The 27,037-nt window shown below is 34.0% G+C and overlaps 1 protein-coding gene across 1 annotated transcript in view; it reads left to right on the top strand.

Moving 5' to 3' along the window:
* Positions 1-26,790, top strand: part of PPIL4 (peptidylprolyl isomerase like 4) — a 69,129-nt gene extending 42,339 nt beyond the window's left edge. Inside the window, exons 10-13 of the mRNA XM_077149220.1 lie at positions 6,940-7,051; positions 10,197-10,293; positions 15,217-15,364; positions 24,702-26,790. Of these exons, the coding sequence (XP_077005335.1) occupies positions 6,940-7,051; positions 10,197-10,293; positions 15,217-15,364; positions 24,702-24,953 (609 nt within the window). The 3' untranslated portion in view covers positions 24,954-26,790. The remainder of the gene's footprint in view (positions 1-6,939; positions 7,052-10,196; positions 10,294-15,216; positions 15,365-24,701) is intronic.
* Positions 26,791-27,037: the final 247 nt, after the last annotated feature.

Below are 27,037 nucleotides of genomic sequence, written 5' to 3'. Positions count from 1 at the left end.
AGCCTCAAGGGTGGGCCATGGTGGCTCAGTGACAGAGTTCTCACCTGCCATGCTGGAGACCTGGGTTCGATTCCCAGTGCCTACCCATGCAAAAAAAGAAAAGAACAATCCTCAAGAAAAAGGGCTTAGCCTATTAATTTGAGTATCTCTTATGTTTGGCACAATATCTGGGGTTTCCCTCGTGGTAAAGTTTATAATTATAGTTCTATAATTTTTCTCCCATCCCTCAAATGACTTTGCTAATACTTTTTTTTTTAATTGTGTAATATATATACAAAGCAAAGAAAAAAAAATAAATTTCGAAGCACTCTTCAACAAGTAGTTACAGGACAGATTCCAGAGTTTATCGTGGGCTACCTTACAGTCCTGTCAGATTTTTCCTTCTAGGTGCTCCAGAATATAGAATGCTAGAAGGAATAAATATTTTTTCATCATCACAATTGACGTTTTCTTCTTTTTTGTGAAAACTAACATATATACAAAAGCAATGAATTTCAAAGCACAGCACAACATTTAGTGGTATGACAGATTTCAGAGTTTGGTATGGGTTACAATTCTACAATTTTAGGTTTTTACTTCTAGCTGCTCTAAGATACTGGAAACTAAAAGAAATATCATTTTAATGATTTGATGGTGATATTCGTTTGTTAAACCCTACATTTTCTGTATATCTCCACCATCACCTTTGATCTTTCTGTCCCATTCTTGAGGGGTATTTGATCTGTTGTCATTCTAACTTTTTCATTTTGGATGGGGTTGTCCATAATAAAGGGAAGAAAGATGGAACTGTCTTATCTCTTGGAGAGGCTTGGCCCTCTCGGTTTCAGGATTTATCTAGTCCAGGGACCCTTCTGGAGGTTGTAGGTTTCTGGAAAGTTACCCTAGTGTGTGGAGCCTTTGTAGAGTCCTCTCTATTGCCCTAGGTGTTCTTTAGGATAGGCTGGAATGTTTCAGTTGGGATTTGGCAAGTTATGATGGGTAGCAATGTCTCACAGAAGCTTGAATAACTGTGACTTCCAGAGAGCAGCCTCTCAACTTTATTTGAACTGTCCCAGCCACTGATTATTTATTGGTTACACTTCTTTTCCTCCTTTTAGTCAGGATGGAATTGTTGATCCCATGGTTCCAAGGCTGGACTCATCCCTGGGAGTCATCTCCCATGCTGCCAGGGAGACTTTCACCCCTGGATGTCATGCCCCATGTAGAGCAGAGGGCAGTGATTTCACTTGCAGAGTGGGCTTAGAGAGAGTGAGGCCACGTCTGAGCAACCAAAGAGGTCCTCCAGAAGTAATTCCTGCAGGATTGAAAGCTCTCATTTTTAATTCTGGCCTCCCTGTGTTTGGATTGTTTATATGTAATCTATCCAGACAAGTTGAGTTAAATTATATGCTATGAAAACCTAGGTTCTGGACGTAAATGAAACTTCTTTTGGTCTCAAAGAGAAGGTGAAGTTCTTTAATACAGGCAATGTCTTCCTTACCCCTGTATTCTGAATTACCTTAATCCAACCCAATTGGCTTCAGTCTTATCTCTGAATACCAGGTTATACATATATAAAACAACCCCTCAAAATTCAGAAATAACTATTAGAACTCTAGATTAAATGTGACTGCCATAGGAGCTTACAAGCTTAATGTAATGCTTGGATACGTTAAGCAGATAATCAAAATGTATTGGCAAAGTCTTAATAGGCTAAGCCCTTGATCTTGAGACTTACTCTTGTGAAGCTTACATATGTAGGTAGAGAAGCTTAACCTGCTTATAGGTTTGTCGAAGAGTTACTTCTGGAGGACCTCTTTTGTTTCTCAGATGTGGTGTTGCTGTGGTACTGTTCATGTTTTCCTGGTAAACATAGCCCATAGCATGCAATAGTAGTTTTCCCTGTATACCCTGAACTTACACACTCTTTGTTCAAGAGTCTTACCTTTGCAATAGTTCATGCAAGAATTTATTTATATTTGTAGTGTTAATCAGTAGGACATATGGGTCTATATAACCCCTTTTAATCATGTTCACCTTCAATATGGTAATATTACTTATAGATCCACTACTGAACTGCCTTCACTTCTGTCTATTCCCTTACATTTAAGTTCAACCTCATTAGTTCACTCATCTTTAGCTTCTGTGTATCTCTAGTTCCTCTATATTCTGTATTATAAGCATCTGATTTTACCTTTACCGTAGTCATAAAAGTGTAATCATACAGTATCTATCCTTTTTTGTCTGACATATTTCACTCAGAATTGTGTCCTCAAGGCTCATCCATTTTGTCATGTGCTTCAGAACATCATTTCATCTTACTGCTGCATAATATTCCATTGTATGTGTGTACCGCATTTTGTTAATGCACTTGTCTGTTGATGAGTGTCTAGGTTGTTTCATCTTTTGGCAATTGTGAATAATGCTGCTATGAACATTGGTATGCAGATGTCTGTTTGTGTCACTGCTTTCAGTGCTTCTGGGTATATACTGAGTAGTGGTATTGCCAGGTCAAAGGCCAACTTGATATTTAGTTTCCTAAGGAGCTACCAAAGTGTCTTCCATAGCAGCTGTACCATTATACATTCCCACCAACACTGTATAAGTGTCCCAATTTCTCCACATCTTTTCCAACATTTGTAGTTTCCTGTTTACTTAATAGTAGCCATTCTTATAGGTGTGAGGTGGTATCTTATTGTAATCTTGACCTGCATTTCCTGTATAGGTAATGAAAATGAACATCTCTTTATGTGCTTTTGAGCAATCTATATTTGCTCTTCAGAAAAATTCTATTCATATCTTTAGCCCATTTTATAATTGGGTTGTTTGTTGTTTTGCTGTTGAGTTGTATTATTGCTTTATGTATACAGGATATCAAACTTTTATCTGATGTAAGATTTCCAATTATTTTCTTCCATTGAGTTGGCTGTTCCTTCACCTTTTTGACAAAGTCTTTTGAGGCACAAAAGCATTTGATTTTGAGTTCCCATTTATCTGTGTTTTCTTTTGTTACTTGTGGCTTGAGTATAAAGCTTAGGAAGCTATTCCTAGGTCTTGGAGATGTTTCCCTTACATTTTCATCCAGGAGCTTTATGGTTCTTTTTTTTTTTTTTTTGGTCTTTATTTGTTTATTTTTATTTAAGAAAGCAAACAATACACTTAGAACCACCAAAACTGGATATTTTAGTTAGTTTAATCTTAGGCATATTTAAATAAAGTGTCCATATAATAATTGCAAAGCCTGTGTTTGTACAGTTACCTTCATAAACCAATTTAAAATTAAGGCAACAGGGAAAAAAACCTAAAATTCAAATGGTAAAGTTCTTAAATTCTAAGTATTTAACACTAACTTAGATACTGTTTGATCAGCTTTCAAAACTGTGAATGTTCTCAAAATACCAAGTAGAAAGTTCTTAAAAAAATTGGTATAGTAATGACCTGTGTTTCTAAATATTTTCCTGATTTCATTCTTTTGACTATTGATATCCAGTTCTCCCATGCCCATTTATTGAAAAGACTAGTTTGTCCTACTATAATGGATTTAGGGGCCTTTCAAAATCAGTTGACCAACGATTTGGTGGTCTCTTTCTGCACTCTTGATTCAATTCCGTTGATCAATATTTCTATCTTTGTGCCAGTACCATGATCTTATATTTTTTTAGTTTTTTTTTAGTTGTGAAAAATAACATATATACCAAAAAGCAACAAATTAAGACAATGCTGTTTTGGTCACTGTGACTTTATAATAAATTTTAAAATCAGTAATTGTTGGTCCTCCCACTTCATTCTTCTTTGTTAGGGTGCTTTTAGCTATTTGGGGTCTCTTTCCCTTCCAGATAAGTTTGTTAACTAGTTTTTGCAAGTCTTCAAAGTAGGTTGTTGGAATTTTAATGGGTACTGCGGTGAATTTGTAGATCAGTTTGGGTAGAATAGGCATCTTAATTACATTTAACCTTCCTATCCATGAGCAGGGAACGTCTTTCTATCTATTTAGATCTTCTTTAATTTCCTTTAGCAACATTATGTAGTTTTGTGTGTACAAGTCCTTTACGTCCCTAGTTAAGTTCATTACTAGATACTTGAATCTTTTAGTTGATATTTTAATGGAATTTTGTCCTTGATTGACTCCTCAGTTTAGGTCATTGCTTGTGTATAGAAACATTATTGATTTTTTGCACATTAATTTTATATCCTGCCACCTTGCTGAATTTATTAGCTCCAGTAACTTTGTTGTAGATTTCTCAGGATTTTCCAAGTATAATATCATGTCATCTGCAAACAGTGAATGTTTTACTTCTTCCTTTCTGATTTGGATGCCTTTTATTTCTTTTTCTTGCCTGATTGCTCTAGCTAGAACTTCTGGTACAATGTTGAATAATGGTGGTGACAGTGGGCATCCTTGTCTCATTCCCAGTCTTAGGGAGATTGCTTTCATTCTCTCTCCATTGAGTACAATGCTGGCTATGGGTTTGTCATATATGCCCTTTATCATATTGAGGCGGTTACCTTTGATTCCTGCCTTTTGTAGTGTTTTTATCAGAAAAGGATGTTGGATTTTGTCAAATGCTTTTTCAGCAAAAATCGAAATGATCATGTGATTTTTTCCCCCTTTTGTTATGTTAATGTACTATGTTACGTTAATTGATTTTCTTGTGTTGAACCATCTTTGCATTCCTGGTATAAACCTCACTTTGTTGTGGTGTGTAATTCTTTTAACCTGTTGTTGGATTTGATTTGCTAGTATTTTGTTGAGAATTTTTGCATCTATATTCATTAAGGAGATTGGCCTGTAGTTTTCCTTTCTTATAGAATCTTTACCCGGTTTTGGTTTTAAAGTGATGTTAGCTGCATTATTGCTTTTGTTAATTTTCGTTGACATATAGTATTTCATTGTGTGTATGTAAACCTTTTTTTATATTTCCATTCTACTGTTTATGTATCCTTTCCTTTTTGACTGTTATGACTGGTACTCCTATAAAGCATTTTTGTACATGTCTTTTCCTGTACATGTGTGCACAGTTCTAGCAGTGCATTGCTGGGTCAGAGGATAGGCATAGCATTATAGATAATCTGAATCCCCTTTCCAAAGTGCTTATACTAATTTCCCTTCTACTAGCATATGTTGGAGAGAGGCCCTGCTGTTCTACCTCCTTACTGACTCTTGGTCTGGTCAGTGGTTTTAATTTTATCCATCCAGGTGGATGTATAAAATGGTATTTATAAAATGGTGTAATGGTATTTATTGTGATTTTATTTTGCATTTCCTTGATTGAGCTCCCTTTCTATGCTTATTGCCACTTGGATGTCTTTTTTTAATGAAGTCCTTATTTGACACTTACCTGTTTTATTTAAATTGGGTTTTCTGTTGCTTTTTAATTTATAGGAATTTTTATTTTCTGGATGGAAGCTCTTTTTTTGGTGATACGTATTGTGCATACCGTCTGCTCTGTGGTTTGCCTTTTTACTCTCTTCGTGGCACCTTTTGATAAATAGAAATTTCTAATTTTAATTTAATTTATTTCATCAATATCTTCCATTTTGTGGCCTGTTAAAAAAGTCTTTCTTCTAAGGTCAAGAAGATTTTCTCTTGAGTTGTTTTTAAGAGCTTTATTGTTTTTTACCTTTCACGTTTAGATTCACAGATTCATAATATAATATGCATGTATTATGCATATTATATTAAGTTTCTCCTTGTATTGGGCAGCCATATGACCCAGCATCATTTATTATAAGGGTTGTCCTATTCTTACTGCTCTGTAGTGCCAACTCTGTCAGAAAAAAAAGTGTTCATACACGCATGAAGTCTATTTCTGGATGCCTGTCCATTCTAGCGTCTGTCTGTGCTTGTACCCCTGTCGCATTATGTTAATTACTATAGCTTTATCATGTCCTGTTATATGGTAGAGAGCCTCTAACTTTGTTGTTCTTGAAGATTGTTTTGACTTTTCTTGTCATCTCCATCTCCATGTAAGTTTTTTAATCCGCTTGTCAGTTTTGAAGAGTTTTCTTAACTATTTTCAGGTATTAGTAAATCGAGTGTTTGCAGATATTATCCTCTTGAAAAAAATTATCTGAGAACTTTCTTTTTGGGTGAAATTATTTTCTCTGCCTCTCTTTGAATTGGCTGTACTGAGTAGTAAGCAGAATAGAATACTAAGTTTCTAGGAATATAGAAGGAAATTGATAAGTGCCAGGTTGAAATGTATCATTAATGGTCTTTAGAGGTCAGAAATAGAGATAGAGGCTTTGTGAAAAGTTCCTGGCAGGAGAGGTACTCACATAGCGCATATCTTGGTATTACAGGTCTACAATCTGTTATCCAAAACCCTCAGGAATAGCTCTTTCAGAATTTAGAGTTTTTATGTGTATGCATGTATGTACACATGAAAGACTCACTGTGGGGCTTGGGTCAGTATTCCATAATCACAAAAATATTTCTATAGTGAAATGAATGAATATTCATACTAAGTGGAATAAATCCAGACCGTAACTTCCCATTAGGTCAGATTTTGCTGCTGAATGAATTTGAACAGACACCAAACTTGTAGCAACAGCTATGTTTTCAGGATCGTTCTGGATTTTAGAATTCTTTAAAAAGGATCATTGATTGGTATAAATCAATTGGTAGGTTAGTGTGTGTACATTCACTACAATTGCAGTGCCTCAGTTCAGATGCTGCCTGTGACCTTTGCTGTGTGTGAGGTTTATCAGCTTTTATACCTATCTAAACCTCTTTTTTACTCATCAGGAAGATGGAGATAATATTTAGTAGCTCATAGGGTTTTTTCAGAGGTAATTGAGTTAATAGATGCAAAGCATTTAACAGCATGTGACAGGCACATAATAAGCATCCAAATAATTAGTTTTAGTAGCAACAGATTTTTTGTATTTTTGGTAGTTTCTAGCTACAGAAATCTTTTCCATAAATATTTATGCTTGAGTTTTTATAATTATCATCAGGAAGAAGATTGTGAGAAAGCCTTCTTTAAAATGGACAATGTACTTATAGATGACAGAAGAATACATGTGGATTTTAGCCAATCTGTTGCAAAGGTTAAATGGAAAGGAAAAGGTATGTTGGCTTATTTTCCGTGTTTCTGTGCTGCTTTGCATGCTTGCATGCATATGTTTGGGTATGTGTGTGTGTGTTTCATATATATCTTTTACTTAGTGCTATTTAGGAGAAATATTTGTATATCTCCTGCCATTTATGATTTTACAAAACTGCTATCTAGAATATTAGGGGGGTTAGGTGTGTGTTTGGGTGTGTATGTGTGTGTGTTTTAAATTTATCTGTGTTTGTATTATAAATCACTTACAATTATCCGTTGCAGGCATGACATAATTTATGACTTTGTGTGGTTTAGTAATTTTAAGTGCAATTTATGGTTTTGTGTGGTTTAGTTATTTTAGGTGCAAAACTTAAAAAAAATCTTTTTCAAGTTTGATTTGTCATATGGTACAAAAAGATTTGAAAGGTACATGAAAAGGTAGTGAGGAGACAGATTTTGCGCTGATAGTTCATCTGCTGTCCCTACTATGCACCTAGTAGTAATAAACTCTTTGAAACCGGCATGTGTCAGGAATTAAATTGAGCTCATCAGGCTAAAGAACCCATGGCCTTTGTCTGGAAACAGTTTGGTGACCAATGGGACGAATGCCTAAGGCTTTGGAGCCCTGGCAGAGCAACACTCCAAAGGCTTTTGGCACCTTAAAAAGCTTCAAAGAAAGAAACTGTTTCCAGTTCTAGGTCTGAACATATGACTGACTGGCTGTATTAATGGCCGTGATTAAACAAATGTCTGGGTAGCACTTTGAAGCTTACATAATGAAATGAAACTATTCTTTAAATTACTCTTTGATTTATCCCATTCTTAAACATAGAATTCTCTGCCTATGACATCACACTGCTATTCAATTTTCAATATTCCTATAATTTAAGTTGTGTTGCATTCATACACATCCCTCTTTACTCTAATTCCCCAAGATATTCCTTCTTAAACATTGTTTGAAAAAAATCCCATAAATGGAACATATAGTTTTATGATTTTCTATTTCAAATCTTTGTTCATGTATATTTCTGTTCATATATAGTTTACATAATGGAAATTATCATAAAATACCATTTAACATTGTTTTACAGTAAGCACTCTCCCCATGTTTTTGTAACTTCCGTTTTTTGTTATCAATTTTATGATGTGACAATGCATATATTTTGATAAAAGCTTTTATTTGATCATTTGTTCGTTGATACATTTATGTTGTCTCCAATTCTTGTAAATAACAGTTCTACAAACAACTTTACAATATATTCAAAGTGCAATATTGCTTCCCTAAGTGTTAGAATTTTCATTTTTATAGATATGAAGCAAAATCATTTCAACAATGTTGTACCCTTGATTAACTCTATTTTATTATAGAATAATATAATATGAAGAAATATTCAAGATAAGCAGAAGAATGTAAGAAAAATAAGAATCTTTCTCTTTATTCTTTAAATTAAGAATCCTTCTTTCCAAGACAAAACTTCTTTCTTTCTTGGATATCCTTCCAGAAATTTTCACTAGGTATAATTGCATATGTGTATACAATATCATTATATCTTCTTTTATGTACAAGCATGGCCAATGTTTCAGTGTTGACAATTTTGTGTAAAAAGTGTTATGCATGTAAATAATAGGCCTTCTTGTGACATTATCTGATTATCTTAGTAGGTTAATTGTAATAAAATTACATTTTTGTTATTTTCATTAAGAAATTTATTACCAACAAAAACAATTTTTCTACATATGTTTTCTAAAAATGTGTCCCTCTCAGAATGATTTATCTTTTGCCCATCATCGTTTTGAATCTGGCTATTTATCCAGCATAGTAAGCATTACATATCTTAGTTAAGAGTTTAGCAGCTGAAGCCAGATGGGCTGAGTCAAATCTAACCTCAGTTATTTACTAACTGTGATCCTGGAGAGACCAATTTATACCTCTTAGGGATAATAAGCAAATTAAATGAAAAAAAAGTTCTATTTTAAAATAAACACTTGATAAGCCTGAAGCTCTGCTTTTACCACTATGATGATTTTGCTTTTTCTCCATGTATATTGATTTCTCTTCTTCTGTAAATATTTTTCTTTTTTACACAGTTGAATTTTTCAATTTTCTATTGTAATTTAGTCCATTTTTTCCCAGAATAAATAAATCAGCATATTTATTCTGTTCTAAAAAAAAAAGTAGTGAAAAAAGGTCTCTCTTCCACTCCTATCCTTCATCTACCCAGTATCCTTTTAGAGAGGTAACCAATGTTAGCTGTTTCTTATATAACCTTGCACATACGTTCTTTTAATATTCATGCTTATTGATAGATATATACTAGTTTCTCCTTTAAAAGAGAAAACACATATAATTCTTTTCAGTGGCTGCTCTGTGTTCCGTTAAAAATATATATCATAATTTATCGAACTAGTTCTCCTCTATTAATGGATTCAGGCAGTTTGTAGTATTTTACTTTCTGTACTATGCAGTATTTCTGTACATACGGCATTTCCTATCAATGCATACATATATATCATCTAATTCCTGGTAGTGTCATGCCAAGTTTAAGATTGAGTCTATGGTTATAGGGAGAGAATATAACTTTTGTTTTTTGATGCACTATTTTTAAAAGGTTCCACTTTGGCAATTATTCAGAATGTAATATTAAATTTTACCTGGAATTTTCAAATTACATTTTCCCTGTGACGCTTATCTTTATTTCCCATGATTTTTGTGAACTCTTCTTTTTTTTCTTTTAATAGGTAAGAATTGTTAGGCACTACTAGGCAGTGAAGTGTTGCATTGCTTGGTAGATTGTATTAAGTTATGGGAGCAGTCGCAGATCTCAAACTCTGGTCACCATCCCACAGTTTTCCATTGAACTTGATGTTTCATTAACTGTTCTACATCAGCTGTATTATTTTCCAGTGCATATGTTCACGTGGTGTAAGGTAGAATTTGGTGTTGTAATATTCTTGTATGTCATTAGATGGCAGCATATGGCTATCTAACAAAATATCTGACCAGTTAAATTAACAATGGAGAAGAAATTACTATGATTCTTTTATTCTTGTCTCAGCCTTTGTCATGTATAGTATCGCTCTTATACCACATATAAAATAATAATTGTTCTCGCTTAGTTAGGTGATTTTTCTTACCAAGTTCTTTTTTCTTTTTTTAATAAATAGGTGGGAAATATACCAAGAGTGATTTCAAGGAGTATGAAAAGGAGCAGGATAAACCATCTAATTTGGTTCTGAAAGATAAAGCAAAGCCCAAACAGGAGTATCCTTAACAAGAACTGGTTAGTCAGCATGTATTGACCATCCTTTCTGTTTAGAATACAGTGTGACACATCGTAAATGTCACAGCGGCATGAAGACAAGGCTCCTGTTCCAAATTGTTTGGGAAGAACTAATTTATTTTTCATGTTTTACGTATACACTGGTTTTATAGTATATCCCTATTGTATGGAGAAAGTTATGGTTGAAAGAAATTTTTAGCCTAATTCTTTTAACTTCCTATACATAGGTTAAAATAGATGAACACTTAATCTTGAAAGATTTAGAGGTAAGATTTATATTTTCTATATATAATTATGATGCTTTAAATTCCTCATAGTCAGAATTTTATAGCTAAGGTAAATCCCTGGGCTAACCCTCCTTCCTTGGAGATGTTGAGTATCTAGATCACAAAATCATGTGGTTTTCATACAATACTAAGTTGCTTCTTTATTCATAGTATTTTGTGTCTGGCAACATATTTATTGGGCTCTTATTGTGTGCAGTGTTGACTGCACATTAAGATTAAAAAGAAATCTACTGACTTTACCATTAATTCAGATTCTTCCAAGTTTTATGTTGAAACAAGAAAGAAGCAATGCTGCCTATATTATGTCATTTTAAATTAATATTCTCATCTATCACTCCACACCTTGCAAAGGTTATTTCTTTTGTGATTCTTTCTTGTAAGTTGTTTCTTTGTTTCCTAGTTTCTGTTGGTATTTCAGGGATTCTCTTTTCCCATACTATGTAGACACTCTTTTACCAAACATTCATCAAGAGAGAAGATGAACATCAGGTTGACCTATTATATATTCATTTTTAAAATGTGTTGACTGTCTACAGTACATAAGCATAGTGAGGTTTTAGAGCCGAATAAAGTCTGGAACATATAGACATAATCAGTGTGAGGGAGGGCCTTTCATGTTATACAGACCAAAATATAAGCTAAGATTTGGCGAACATTAGAGGGGACACAATAGAAATCTCAAGATCATAAGGATGTAAATGGAATATAGTTGAGATGTGTTTACCAAATATTTGAATTAAATTTAGTCTTTGCTTATAGAAGCTACACTGGAAGCAGGGAAATGTGGAAGACAAATGAAAGGAAGTACGATTGTACAGGAGAAGAGCTGGTATGTTCTTTTCCCTCTCAGAGGTACATCAGGCTTAAAAGGAAGAATAGTGTTAAAATACTTTAAATTCACAATTGCTAAGAGTTAAGAAAAGAAACTAGGCATATTTGAAAATAAATCTCTAACACAGTTCTTAGAACTTTTCTGCAGTGAAGGAAATGTTCTATATCTCTACTGTCTGGTATGGCTGCTGATCACGTGTGACTATTGAATATGTAAAAATGGACTAAGGGGCTGAATTTTACATTTCATTTAAGTTAGGTTTCAATTTAAGCAGCCACATGTAACTAGTGGCCCTGTATTGAACAACACAGCTAATTTAGCCTTTTGTCGTTGATGGAGAAGACAAACATGATCTGGTGTAAACCACTGTTAATCACTCTCAGATGGAGTATTGAACAAGAGAAAACTCATGAGTTTGACACACTGTAATAGTCTTTATGTTCTTGGTAATTAAATTGATAGGTTTCTTTTTAGTGAAGAATTTATAATTTCAGGTAGAATAAGCAAGAACAAAGCAAGTGTTCATAACATATAAAATCTATTTATATTCACACATTTTTATATTACTTATGACAAGGAAAAGGGATTCAGAAGGTAAGGTGCAGATAAGTTGTCTTTAGTCAATTAACAAAGGCTTGGGTGGGTATACTTAGTGGGGTGAGAGAAAGAGAAATTGGTATAGGTATAGATTATCAAAGAATGTTAAAAAATATATAAATGGAAGAGAGGAAAGTGTAATATGGCTAGACTAGACCTTGGAGAAGAAATTGGAGTAAAGAAGACGTCAGTAGGATCACAGATTTGTGTTTTATTCAAAGAATTTTGTAGGGATTTGACATCTTTCTTGTAAAAGTGTTGATTGTAGGAGTGAGTGGAAAATAATAGATTTGTGAGCAAGGAAGAGATGTAGTTCTTGATGATAGAACAAGTAATCAACAAATACTTATTTAGTGTCTGTACAAACCAAATTTAGCAGTGGGAGATACTCAGCCCCTGCCTTCATGGATCCTATATTATATTCTTGGAGTGGAGAGGAAGTTAGGAAGAACAGACATTAAATAATTGCCACTAATTAAATATATCTAGGGTGTTACAGAGAAGTACATGGTGACCTGTGAGCTTATTATAGGAGTGAGGGGTCAGGGAAGACCCTTAAACAGCACTAAAAGAATTGATGCAGAAGCTGCAGCCTTTTATGGGCAATGGAGTGGTGGTGCTATAAATGTGATCCCATCACTTAAGAAATACAATTCATGTCTTGACTCAGTAACTGTCATAACGCAGTCATTCTCTCTCACACATAACTGAAACAGAAATGTCATATTATTAAATAATATTTAAAAATTTTTTTTAAACACCAAAAAAAACCCACCAAACGCAAGCATTCATAACTTTTGATCATTCTGTTTTACATATATAATCAGTAATTCACAATATCATCACATAAGTTGCATATTCATCATCATGATTATTTCTTGGAACATTTGCATCTATTCAGAAAAAGAAATGAAAGCAGAAAAAAAATTCATATATACCATACCCCTAACCCTCCCCCTCACCGATCACCAGTATTTCACTCTGAATTTATTTAGCATTTGTTCCCCCTATTATTCATCTTTATTCCATATGTTTTACTCATCTGTTGATAAGGTAGTTAAGAGGAGCATCAGACACAAGATTTTCACAATCACACAGTCACATTGTGAAAGCTATATCATTATACAGTCATCTTCAAGAAACATGGCGACTGGAACACAGCTCCACATTTTCAGGCTGTTCCCTCCAGCCTCTCCACTACATCCTTCCCCCTCCCCCCACATGGGCAGGCACTGGGAATCAACCCCAGGTCTCTGGCATGGTAGGCAAGAGCTCTGCTTGCTGAGCCACCATGACCCACCCTCTCCACTACATCTTTGTTTTTGTTTTTTGTTTGTTTGTTTGTTTGTTTTTTCATGGGCAGGCACCGGGGATCGAACCCGGGTCCTCTGGCATGGCAGGAAGCATTCTTGCCTGCTGAGCCACCGTGGCCCACCCTCTCCACTACATCTTGACTAACGAGGTGATATCTATTTAATGCTTAAGAATAACCTCCAGGATAACCTCTCGACTCTGTTTGGAATCTCTCAGCCATTGACACTTTATTTTATCTCATTTCACTCTTCCCTCTTTTGGTCGAGAAGGTATTCTCAATCCCCTGATGCTGAGTCTCAGCTCATTCTGAGGGTTTTCTCAATCCCTTGATGCTAAGTCTCAGTTCATTCCAGGATTAAATAATATTTAAAAAACCCCATTGTCTGTTATATTTTTAAATGCTGGTTGCGACCCACAAAGTGGATTTTCCCCCCATTGATGGATTATGATCATCAGTTTGAACAATAGTGTTCTAAAGCATTTTGGGTAAAGGGAGAACAGCACACGCGGAAACACAGGAAGATGATATCATAGGGCAAGTGCTATTGAATTAGTATCTGAAAGAGGGGAAAGAGCCAGAAGATACTATTGAAATGTATGACATAGAAGAAAGAAAAATAGAAGTTGGAGGTAATGATGGAATAATAGGATAGTGCAGCTGATTAGCCATCTTTAGCCATCTTGTAAAGAGCTTGATTTTCCTATTTGATTTTAGGTAGACGTGAGACATCCCCAAGACAAGCCTAGAGCCCAAGCATTGTGAAAGCAGACTGGAACCTCTAGTCCTGAGGGAGTGGTGGTCTTTTGCTCCAGTTCCACATACAGCTAGGAGAGCCCTGCTTAGGGAATTCCTCATGTGCCTTCTGAAAACCACTGTTCTGGCCCCTGTGAGCCTCCCTCAAAATCCATTCAGTTGAGATTATTTTCATTAGAGGTTTATCACATTTTCTCTTATTCTGAAGCATTATAATATATTAGAGAAAATGCTTAGCTCTAAATTAAAGCATTATTAAAATATTATAATGTATTTACATGAAATTAAAAGAAATTCACTCATAGTTCTACCACCTAAACAAATGATACTTTTTATTTCTCTTTATTCCTTTTTCAGTCCTTTATAAAATTTTGTAATGTTGCATGGCATATGCAGTTTTTGCTTCAAGGTTTTTTCACTTAAACTTTTTCATAAATATTTTTCCAAGTATGTATCATATGATATCATGTTGAAGTACTGTGATGTGTTTAAGTAGATGTTTATCACTAGGGATTTTGTTGTTCCCACTTTCTGTTACTATAAACAATCCTTTGTGTGTCTTTGTTCATTAAACTCGTATTATAATTTTATTTTTATAAATTCCCTTATTAGAGTTTAAGCATATCAATAACTGGTGATATATGTTGCAAAGTTTCCTCTTATGGGATTGAATTAATTTGTACATCCTAAATGAAAAGTCATGTGATTGTACTTGTTTTCTTATATAGCTTCTCTCTTTGGCGTTGGGATTTATATGTTCTTGTCTAATGAAGATGTCTCTCATTTTTTGTTTACAGTTTTTTCATTACTGTAAAATAAATGCCCTTATTTTTTATGCTACTTTTATTTTCATTTGTGGATATAAAGTTTTTTCTCCCATGTTTTTGTCTCACTTAACAATTGTTGATTCTTTAAAGTTAAGATTCTTTCCATTTCTCCTTACTATGTAATGAAAAAATATATCTAATTTTTGTTTTAGAAGTAAACTCTATTCTTGTGAAACAACCTTTTTGTTTAAAAAGTTACCTTTAGCCTAATGCCACTGCTGCTTACCAGATTCTTATGTTTTGTTGTATTACCAGTGTCACTTCTTACATTTGTCCTTAACTAACTACTACAGTGCAAAATATGATCTTATACTAGATGAGCAGGCAGAAGACTCAAAATCAAGTCACTCACACACAAGTAAGAAACACAAGAAGAAGACGCGCCACTGCTCTGAAGAAAAGGAAGAAGATGACTACATGCCCATTAGAAATACTAACCAGGTGCTTATAATCTCCACGCTTCACTGGGGAAAAATAAATATTTTATCCCTTTGTAAATTATGTCTTAGCAAAATAGTTTAGAAGGTAAGGCCATAGTTCTGAACAAAAATGAGGATATTCCTAATTCTAAAATGTAGAATGGTTTTACTGGGATAATGACCTTTAATCTTCAAGAATATGTATCAGAAGTTGTTAAAGATATTTTTTAAATACAATTTTATTGAGATATATTCACATACCATTTAATTATCTAAAGCATACAATCATTGGTATCATCATATAGTCTTACATTTACCATCACCATCAGTTTTTGAACATGTTCATTACTCCAAAAACATTAAAAATTAGAATAAAAATAAAAGTAAAAAAGAACACCCCAAACATCCCATACCTCCTATCCCCCCACTATTTATTTATTTTTTGTTAAAGATTGGTTCTGAAGTAACTTGATGTATCATACACTGCAACTTTATGATACAAGTGTAACTTCCTAGCTGTGGATACTTCTTTATTCCCATCAAAAACAAGTAGAGTTATGCTGGGAAAGTACTACTCATTTTAATTTCTCATGAGTATTCTGTACAGCTCTTAAGATTTTAGAGCCTCTAAGACATTTGTGCTCTTCTGTATTGTAAATATAAAATGAAAACAATACTAATAATTAACTTTTCATCCCCAAAGCTTTAACTTGTAACAAATAAACAAATGATTATAAAAATCCCCAAAGAAATCAGTTCCCACCTGCATTTGCCTCTGTTAAATGAAAAGCAAATTACATTGCAGCCTCCTGTGTTCGTTTTACCACATAGAAAACATTTGAGCTGGGCCATAGAGAATGAGGAGGATTTCAGCTGGCAGAGGTGAGAGTGAAGGGAACTCAAGATCTGAGAATGTCAAGCAAACACACAGAGATGGAGAAATGCAGTATGGGGCAAAGGAAAGGATTAGTTGTCAGAAGAGCCAGGTTTAATTCCACATAGCCCTTCATTGCTAACTTAGAAGTTATTAACTTTCTAAGCCGAAGCTTCTTCCTCCGTAAAACTGAGATAATACTTATCTCACAGCCATGTTAAGATTAAGTGAAAAAATGTGTGTGCAAGCATTTTATACACTGGCTTTTATTGTTGTTATTACTTGTATGGCCCCTAGAACCAAAGTATCAGCTTATTATAAATGAAAAATATCCCTTTTAAAAAAATTACTATTTGTACAAAGCAGCATATATACATTATAGAATAGAAAATAAAGTTTAGTAAAAATGAAAAAAATAAAACACCCTGAGATTATTGCATAGCCTTTCAGATCTTTATATCTATCTATATTTATCTATCTAGCTTTCTATCCATCTATCCACACATGCATAAACACATATTTTTTCTTTTTTAATCAAAATAAGAACATAGGGTATGTACCATTTTATAACCTGCTTTTTTCAGTTACTGGTGCCCACCTTTCCATGCCAGTAAATTGTCACTTTATTTAATATGGTACTTGTTTTGAATGGAGGTTAGAAAAGCTTGGGCTTTGTTATCAAACCCACCACAGTCTGAATTCTGATACTTTCTAAACTAAGTGACCTTGGATGGCTTTTCAGGGTCTCGGTTACTTAATTTATAAAATGAGGCTAAAATATCTGTTTTGTAGAATTGTGATAAGTGTATATAAATGCCTAGTGCAGAGCCCGGCCTAGAGTTAGATTTCAGTGTAACTACTGTTAAATTTTTTTTAACTAACCTAAGCATTCTAAAGCAGTTGCCTTCGAAATGTTTTGCTTATATGCTGCCTAAGAGAATTTTGAAAAACAATCCCTACACATCTTGAAGTGTATGGCTAAAGTTTATTTTAAAAATCATATTCAAATAGTGGCAAAGAATGTAATTTCTGTCAATTGTAAATATGGTAATTTGATACAATATCAATATTTAAAAATACCTAAATAAACTCTAACAACCAGAAAATTTCTTACTATGTTTCTTTCTTTCCTTTTTCCATTTTTCTTTACCTATAGAATTTTATCATAATGTAACATACTTAAAAAGAAAACCTTTTTATTGTAGAAAATTTCAAACATCTGTAAAAACAGAATGGTGTTACAAAACCACAACTGGTCATCTTCAACCATTATCTACTTATGGACAATTCACTATCTCTTTCTCTGGGTTGCTTTGAGGCTGATCCCAGACATATGTTTCATATATATATATAAAAATTTCAATATGTGACTTAAAAGAAAAAACCCAATACTATTTTCACATCTTTTTATTGGCATGGGTAGGTTCCGGGAATCGAACCCAGGTCTGTGGCATGGCAGGCTAGAATTCTGCCACAGAGCCACTGTTGTACCGCCCTTCACATCTTTTTAAAAGGTCATTATAATTCCTTTAGTAGCATCAAATATTCACATACAAAAATGTTCACGTTTTCCTGATTCTTATGATTTTTTAAACTGAATTATTTTCCAAGAAAGGCTCATAAAATGCAGTTAGCTCTTTTTATGTCTAGGTTTCTCTCTCCCTTTGCCCCTGCCCCATTTGCACTTTATTTGTTGGCAAAAACTAGATACTTGCTTTGAAAAGTTTCTACATTCTGCATTTTACTGACTACATCCCAGTGTTGTCATTTAACATATTTCTCTGTCCCCTGTATTTCCTGCAAATCAGTAGTTAGATCTAGAGGGCTCAGTCAGATTCAGGTTCAATTTTTATTTTATTGGCAAGACTACTTCATAGATAGTGTTGTGTTGTCTACTTCCAGCAGGGTGGTGCATCATGTTTGTGTGCATGTGTGTGTGTGTATGAGAGGGAGAAATTTTGGTGGATCATTGCCTAGATACATTAATTCATTTAAGGGTTGAAAAATGGCAATACTATCATCCCTTCTTAACTTATTAACTGAAACATTTCTATGATGAGAAATGTTCCCATATCAACTGTATGATTACCCTGAGGTACAAGTTCATGTAGAAAAGGTAGGATAAGTGCTTGATTATTTCCTTTTATCAACTTTCAAAATAATGAGTTGGTTCCTAAGTATAATTCAGTGGTCATTGTGACAATCAGGTTATTATTTTTAATAGTATCATGAATGATATAACTGTAAACACATCTGAGGTGTTGGTACCCCTTGCAGCCATGCTCCTTAGTGATGATCACATTGCCCCATCTGTGGCAATGGGAGCCCGTTCACACTGGACCCTTGTGTCATTGTTCTGACAGGACCTTAGTCTTGGATAGCCTTGCTTTCTGCCATCATAAGATATTCAGGGCTCACCTTTTTATATTTCCTACTGTAGACTTGGTTATTTCATCAGTTCACCATGGTTCCTTTTAGGATAGTATTCAAAGAACATAGTCTTTTCATTGCTCCTGAGTTGGACATTGTTTATAGGCTTTTTCTGTGGTCAGTTAGAAAACATGATTTTATTTGCTTGCTTCTTTATATAAGATAAAATATTTCATGAGTACATACTAATGTGTCCAATTTAGATTGAAAACTACAAGGTTTTCATTTAACTTCATTGATCCTTAAATTTGTAGTTAATTCCTTTCTCCCATCTCCCAAATCCTAGTTCTCAAAAACACAAACTAATTATTCATTTGCTTCATTTCACACTATATACACAACGGTCTTAGAATAATGGTATCGATACTATCACCAAAAATATGATTATTGGGAACAGTTGATGATTTTTTATTAAAAGCTTTGTGGTCATTATGGTGTATCCCTCCAGGATTTACAGTCAGATTTACTGTTTCTAAGTCACATGGAATAGTTTCTCTCTATGTGATTATGCCATCAATTGGATTCATATTTTAGTTAATTTGTTCCGCTATCTTTTCAATGTTTAGGGATAGCCTGAAATTTTTTTTGTAGTGCTGTAAATTTTTTTTATGGTTCCAAAGTAAAATCTGCAAAATGATACATACAAAGAACTTAGCTTCAGTCTCTCCCACGCCTCGTGCATATAAATACCCATTTTATGTGTTTCATGGTTTATTTAGTTTTTTAAAACTTAAGCAAGTATATATTTTTTGTATATTTTTGTGCCCTGTATTGTAGATGACATACATTCCTACCAGTTGTTGCCCAGTGTAGGGGTCGTTGCTTCCATCCACAGCGCTTAGCTATTGAAAGAACACGGCCATTCCTGTCCTACTCCCAGTTTTTAAGCCGCACGTGGTCAGTTTCTTCAAGTGTTCCTCATATGAATCAGTGGCAATAACAATAGTAATAGTTAGCATCTTTTGTGAGGTGGGTACTACTACTCCCATTTCACAGACGAAGGGATGGAGCCACAATTTAAACTTGTACTCCTCTCTTCAAATACACTCTTGGCAGTTTTCTTTTCTAACTCTTACTGTTATTCTAATTTAATATTTCCCATAGTGTGGTATTCTAGTGTTATCTAACAGGAAAATCTCTTCCTTCTTAGTTTCCATATTTCTAATATTTTAGTGAAAGTCACCTCAGACTTTTTTTTTTTTAACGGTGACTGTATATCACATTTCCATGAATAGAAATGTGTTTTCCACCAAAAACTCTCAATCCATGTGTCTGCCACCCCACCCCATGCTACTTTTATGTACAGCTCCTCACTTGAACTTGTACAGGGAATCTTGGCTGAATTTCGGCCTGAGATAAACATTGGTGTGTTTGAGATAATAAGAAGTCTAAAGAAATCAAACGGGCTGTATTTTAAGTCTGTGATTTTTTTTTCCTCTTCCTTTTGTTAATTTTTTTGATCCTACTGTTTGAGCACCTAAAACCTGAGAATAGCTAATATCTTCTGGGCATAAAGAGCATCAACTAATTTGGGGGTTGGGGGGGTGGTATTAGTATTTTAAAAAGAATTTTAAGGCAATTGGCAACTATAAAATTGTTAAATTGTGCATAATAATTATCTGCTAGCTTTATTTTCTCCCCTCAAAGTGTATTAAAGTAAAATTTTTATTTATACTTTGATTTAATATATAGTTATGCTAAGTATCTCTTCGTTTATTTTCCTTCTAATAAAACTCAGCGTCAGGATTTAAGATTTCAGTGGGGGCCCCAGTTGTTTGAATTATTTTGATTATTTTCCTTTTGATTTCAGTCTCAAAAATATAATTAAAGGAATTTTCAGTATTATGTAGTTTCCAGGTATAGCTCAGATGTCTCTATTGGCATTTTGCTTGGTGAGTCTGATTTCCAAAGAATGTTTTAACCCATTTTTTCCAGGCTTTTTGGTTTTTATGAACACCAACCCTACTGTTCAATTCGAAAATTTACCTGTTTAATTTTTCAACCTCATGTTTTAATTCTAAGATGGTTACTGTGTTGTTGAGGTTTGCGTTTTACTGGGGTTGCAGGAAATGAATATTTAGCTGCGGTTGCCTGCTGAGAAAGATGATAAAGGGCATTCACACTGATTGTAATTCCTCCACTGTGGTTTTCATAGGTGTTTAGTATTCTGGCAATTTGGAGCTCGGTTTTTGCTGTTGTCTTAATGATTTAATGTTATTTTATTGGTTTAGATTTAACTAGATCTTTTATTTTGTCCCCAACGACCTAAGAAAGGATAGTTTTAGAGTAGACTTTTTTGTCTGCTTTACATCAAATCATTTGCTATGTTTAAATTGATTGCCTTAAATTGGCCATTTTGTGTGAGTTGTTTTTTGTTTTGTTTTATTTTGTTTCTGTCTTTGGCTGTATAATAGTTTGAATGTCTTATGACTTAATTGTGTAAAATCATATGATTTTTGGAAGTCCATACTAATTCATTTCCCTCCCTTTTGGTAATGAAGATACTGACCCCAGAGCCCTTAGGCTGTAATAGTGTAGTGAGAATGCTAGAACTTTAGCCTATTTATTTAATACTTTTTACTGTGAAATATAACATATATACAAAAAAAACAACAAATTTCAAAGTACATTTTAATAAGTAGTTAAAGAACAGATTTCAAAGTGTGGTATGAGTTACCGTTCCACAATTTCAGGTTTTTCCTTCTAGCTGCTCTGAGACATTGGAGACTTAAAACAAATATCAATATAATGATTCAGTAGTCATACTCATTTGCTATATCTTAATTTCTCTGTTATAACTCCACCTCTTTCGATCCTTTTTCCAGTCTTTAGGGGATATTTGGGCTTTGCCCAGTCTAGCTTTTTTCACGTTGATAAAGGATGTTGACAATATGGGATGGGGGATGGAACTAGTTGATGTTCTTGGAGAGACTGGTACCTCTGGATTTCAGGACTTATCTGGCTTAGGAACTATCTGCAGGTTTTAGATTTCTGAAAAGTAAACTTAGTGTGTGCAACTTTTGTAAGAGCTCAGGTAGTGCCCTCAGGTATTCTTTAAGGTTAACAGGAATGTTGTTGGTTGGTGTTTGTCACACTGTGGCAGTGAGCAATATCTCATTGAAGCTTGAATAAGAATAGTAGCCTCCAGAATAGCCTCTCAACTTTATTTGAACTCTCTTAGCCACTGATACCTTATTTTGTTACATTTCTATCTCCCTTTTGGTCAGGTAGGCATTAACAGTCTCACAATAACAGGACCAAGCTCATCCCAGGAAGTAGTGTCCCACATTGCCAGGGGGGGACTCATACCCCTGTATGTTATGCCTATGTAGGGGGGAGGGTAATGACTTGCAGAGCTGGGCTTAGAGGGGGGGGCCACATCCAAGCAACAAAAGAAGTTCTCTGTAAGTATCTCTTATGCATAATTATAGGTAGGCCTACCTTCTCTTCTCTTAGAAACAAGTTTCGTAAGAGCGAGCCTCAAGATCAAGGGCTTGGCCTATTAGATTGGGAATCTCTAGTGTTTGAGAGAGCATCTGGGGTTTCCCAGGTAGGAAAGTTTAATAGTTTCATATATTTTCTCTCATCTTTCAGGGGACTTATTTAAGATTTTTTATTGTGAAATATATGCAAAAAAGTGATAAATTTCAAAGTTTATTTTAACAGGCAGTTATAGAACAGAGTTTACTGTTCGCCAGTACTTTTTAAATATCTTCCCAATATATTCTGGGATGTATCTGGGTATTGCATTAAGATATACAGAATTACAAGCCCTCATTCCCATTCTGGGCTCAATGTATTTGTTTATTTTTCATCAGTCAGGTGTTTTAATTTTTATTATTCTATATCACCAATACCCCCATCCTTTTCTTCAATTTTATTGGTCAAGTTTCTAATAAATTAAACAATTACCTCCAACCTATATAAATCTCTTGAGACTCAGTTTTTTCTATTTCTGGAATGAGAATAATAAGGTACTCCAAAAGCACTTCACACCGTTCTAGCACATACTTCAAGGATCTATTCTAATATGCTTTTATCCAGCCACTGAAACTTTTCTCCTACATACCTAGAGTACTAATTCTTCCTTGCCTTTCAAGTTCCACTTACATTAGCTTTTTCATAGCCAGTCCAAACCCAAACCCACTCATCCTTTGGGACTTATCTTGCATCCTAACGTCTCTGTGAAACCTTCCCTGGTAAATCTGACTTCCAGAGGATTTCTTTCAAATCACATCTCCTACATGGCAAAGATTATTTGAACCCATATCTGCTTGACAACAAAACTTGTGCAACTTTTGAAAATCACTCCAAGAAACAATGGTTACTAAAGTTTTGAGCCATTCCACATTTTCAGCTTCCTTAAATTTAAAAAAAAATTAAGTATTGTATACCTTTTATCTTTCTATTTTTTGTGTGTTTTTTTTTCGTAAGGGCAGGCACTAGGAATCAAATCTGGTTCTCCGGCATGGCAGGCAAGAACTCTACCTGCTGAGCCACTGTGGCCTGCCTTCTATTTTGTTTTAAATACTCAAATCTTTTAAGTGTCTGTTTGAATAAAATTGTGCTAAGGATTTTGTGGTGTTCTGTATCACCTGACACAGTCCATGCATTTTAAAGTTTATAAGTTCAACTAATAGAGAAATAAGTAGTAGGTGTATGTACAGAAAAGCACACATTTTGTGTATGTTACAGGAAGCACCAAAAGTTCTTTTTACTAGTAATGTCATATTTTGTTAGAGAATAGTTGGTAAAGGGCCAAACCAAAATATCTACTTATTTTCTACTTCTAGGACTTTTATAGAATGCCAAGAAATATTGAGATTGTGTAGGAAATCATGAATCAGTTTATAATGTATTCCACAAATACTGATATTATGTGGTTATCTTTGTAGTAATTATTTTTTACATACTGCAAATCTTATGCCAGATGTAACATAAAAGTAAGTAGACCATATGTGAAATAATTAATAATTTGCTTAATAACTAGTTCTTAGCCATGGACATACATCACTTTGGATTTTGAACCTCCATAATGTCTGTGGAGGTTGAGTTGGTACCCTTGGAAGTTAATCCTTAGATTTTGCCTTTTCTCTGCGTAGTTTTTCAAGAAAATTGAATTTATCTCATGAAAGAACATTGGCTCTGATCCCTTTAGATTTTAACCAGTTGCTGAGATAATGATTTTAATTAAGGATAGGAAACAAGCAAAAATAGCTTTCTTTTATATGGAAGAATTACTTATAATTACATATAATTATTAAGAATAGAATTAAATATATACACTTTTTGTTTGGGGGCAATGAATTAATGAATTAACTGATTTTTTTTTTTTTTTTTTGGGTGCATGGTCTGGGAACGAACCCGGGTCTCTCACATGAAAGACGAGCATTCTACCACTGAACCATCCCTTAACTAATTTTTAAGAAGTGTTTAAATAATGATTTTTTAAAAGCATAGCTTAGTCTAAACATAGAAAGTTTCTTCAAAGATTTGGAGAGGAGCTCTTATGAAATAAGAAAACTATAAAAATCAATCACTCTGAGACCAAAATATGAAGTATCTATTTTTTCTTTTCTTTTTAGACTGCTTGACTTGTGTAAGACACTTTCCTACTATTCTCTTTAAGTGATGTCTTCATTATAGGACTTGTATGGGGACTTCAGTAGTTTCATTGCAGAGTGATTGGACCACCTTTTTGGGAAGTGAGGGAAAACGGAGGCAGAAAGGTGACCACGTATTACCAGAAGTCTTGGTACCAATTTTGCTCTAAAAACTCTCTAATTCCTGTTTCTTGTTTTTGGATCTGATCCTTCATTTCAACTAAGATACTAGATACAGAGCATTGAGATTGGCAAGAAAAAGGGTTAAAGCGGTTTCTGAGTTATTTTCCCCTTTTTAATTTACAAGATTCTTGGCATTAGTGGTAGTGTTCAAATTTGAGCTGTTCTCTATGCTTGTTAATGAACTTGTCTGCACTCTGAAGTAGATTGATAGTATACACAAAGTTATTATTTTACTGGTTCACTTGGAAATCTCTCTGTTCCTTTGACAGGATATCTACAGGGAAATGGGGTTCGGTCACTATGAAGAAGAAGAAGGCTGCTGGGAGAAACAGAAGAGTGAAAAGAGAGACCGAACTCAAAACCGAAGTCGCAGTCGATCTCAGGAAAGGGATGCCCACTACAGTAATAGTCACAAATCCAAATACCAGACAGATCCCTATGAAAGAGAACGGAATAAAAAAAGAGACCGAAGCAGGAGTCCCAAGAAATCCAAAGATAAAGAAAAGTCTAAGTATAGATGAAAATAGAAGAATCAGAAATAAGTGGCTAATATAGTTATTGTTGTCTAACCTAGAGTACCAGGAAAGCAGATGTTTGGATTTTGTGATAAAGCAGTTAAAGACACTGCTGATTATTTTTTTTCACACTAGGATTATGGCCCTTTTAGATTAATAACTGATTGTATAGGGTACTGAAAAACAATAAAGAATTTAGCATTTGCTTTGTATACTTTTTTACACTAATTTTATTGTTAAGCAGATAGTATTCATTTTTAAAAAGTCTTTCCTATTTTCTGGCTATTCTTTTTTTATGAGAATTTCACACCTACAAAAATACATAAACATGTATATATTCATGTTTAAGATACAGAGGATAATAAATACTTGTTTACCTATCAGCCAGACTGCATAAGAAATAGAATATTACCTACATTTTTGAAGTCCCCATGTACCTTTTTCCTTTAATTATTGTTCTGAATTTTGTTTGTCATTCTTTTGCTTGTTGTTATAATTTTACAACATATGTCTGTGTCTCTAAAGGAAATATTAAGTTCTGTATGTTTTTGAATTTTATATAAATGATATTGTAATGTATGTTTACTTCCATGACTTGCTTTTTTCAACTTAGTATTTTTTTGGGGGGGTGTCATTCATTTTTATTGCTATATAACATTCCATTATCTGAACATACCACAGTTTATCTATTCTAATATTGTTGGACATTTGACTTTTTGTTTGTCTCTTTATTTTTGCTATTGCAAACAATGCTGCTGTTAATATTCTATATCTAGGAGTAAAATTACTTGGTCATGTAGTATGAATATCCTTATCTTTACAAAGTAATGTCAAGTTATATTCTAAAGTGGCTGTACAATTTTTGCTGCTGTCAGCACTACATGAGTTTCATTTGTTCAACATAATTTCTGATACTTGCTAATTTCAGACCTTTTAATTTTGCTAGTCTAGTGGATTTTAAATGACATCTTTCTGTGGTTTCCATTAACACTACTGTTATTTTTATCTTTGTTCTTCTGTATGTAATGTTGTTTTCTCTGGCTGTTTTTAAAGTTTTCATCACTAATTTTAAGTAATTTATGATGTGTGTAGTACTTTTTTTTATGTTTCTTCTGCTTGGGGTTACTGCATCTGTTAGTTTATGGTTTTCATCAAATTTGGAAAATTTTTGCTATTCTTCAAATATTTTTTCTGTCCCTCCCCTCTGTTCTCTCCTGTCCTTCTGGAATTCCAACAGTATGTGTGTTAGACTAACTTGAGTTGTGCCACAGCTCTGTCCATTTTTGTTGTTAGTCTTTTCTCTCTCTCTGTGTTTCATGTTAAATAGTTTCAATTGCTGTGTCCTCAAGTTCATTATTCTTTTCTTGTACAGTATATAATTTCCTATTAATCCCATCTAGTGTATTTTTCACACACACCTTGTGTTTTTTTTGTTTGTTTGTTTGTTTTTCATGGACAGACTCCAGAACTCGAACTCGGGTCTTCGGCATAGCAGGTGAGCACACATTGTATTTTTAATCTTTAGAAGTTTCATTTGTTTGTATTTAACATGCTTACGCTTTCCACTACTATTTTGAACATATGGAATATATTTGTAATAGCTATTTTTATGTCCTTGTCCATTAATTCTATCTGTATCATTTCTGCCTATATCTGTTATTTGATTTTTCTCATTATTGGTTCGTATTTTCCCTCTTTGTATGCCTGGTAAATTTTTATTGGATGCCAGTCATGTGTATTTTACATTGTTGGATGCTGTGTATATTTGTTTGTTGGTTTGTTTTGTATTCCTTTAAGCATATTTGAGCTGTGTTCTGTAACATAATTAAATGACTTGGAAACAGTTTCCAGGCTCTTAAACTTTGTTAGTTAGATCCAGAACAGCCTTTTATCTAGAGCTAATACCCTTCTGAGTACTCTCCTCTATGACTAGTCTATTGTGAAATTTCTCCACTGTTACTGTTGGAAAGGTAAGCTGTTGTGAGCCCTGTGAACCGTGTTTGAGCTCTTAAATGTTACTGCCTGCTCCTTTCTGGTGGTTCTTTCCCCAGCCTTGATAAATTCCCCACATGCATGTAATGATTAGTTTT

The sequence above is a fragment of the Tamandua tetradactyla genome, chromosome 2 (genome assembly GCF_023851605.1).
Source record: "Tamandua tetradactyla isolate mTamTet1 chromosome 2, mTamTet1.pri, whole genome shotgun sequence".
Lineage (NCBI taxonomy): Eukaryota > Metazoa > Chordata > Mammalia > Pilosa > Myrmecophagidae > Tamandua > Tamandua tetradactyla.
Note: the sequence above shows the minus strand (reverse complement) of the source record. Positions and strands in the feature narration are given on the sequence as shown.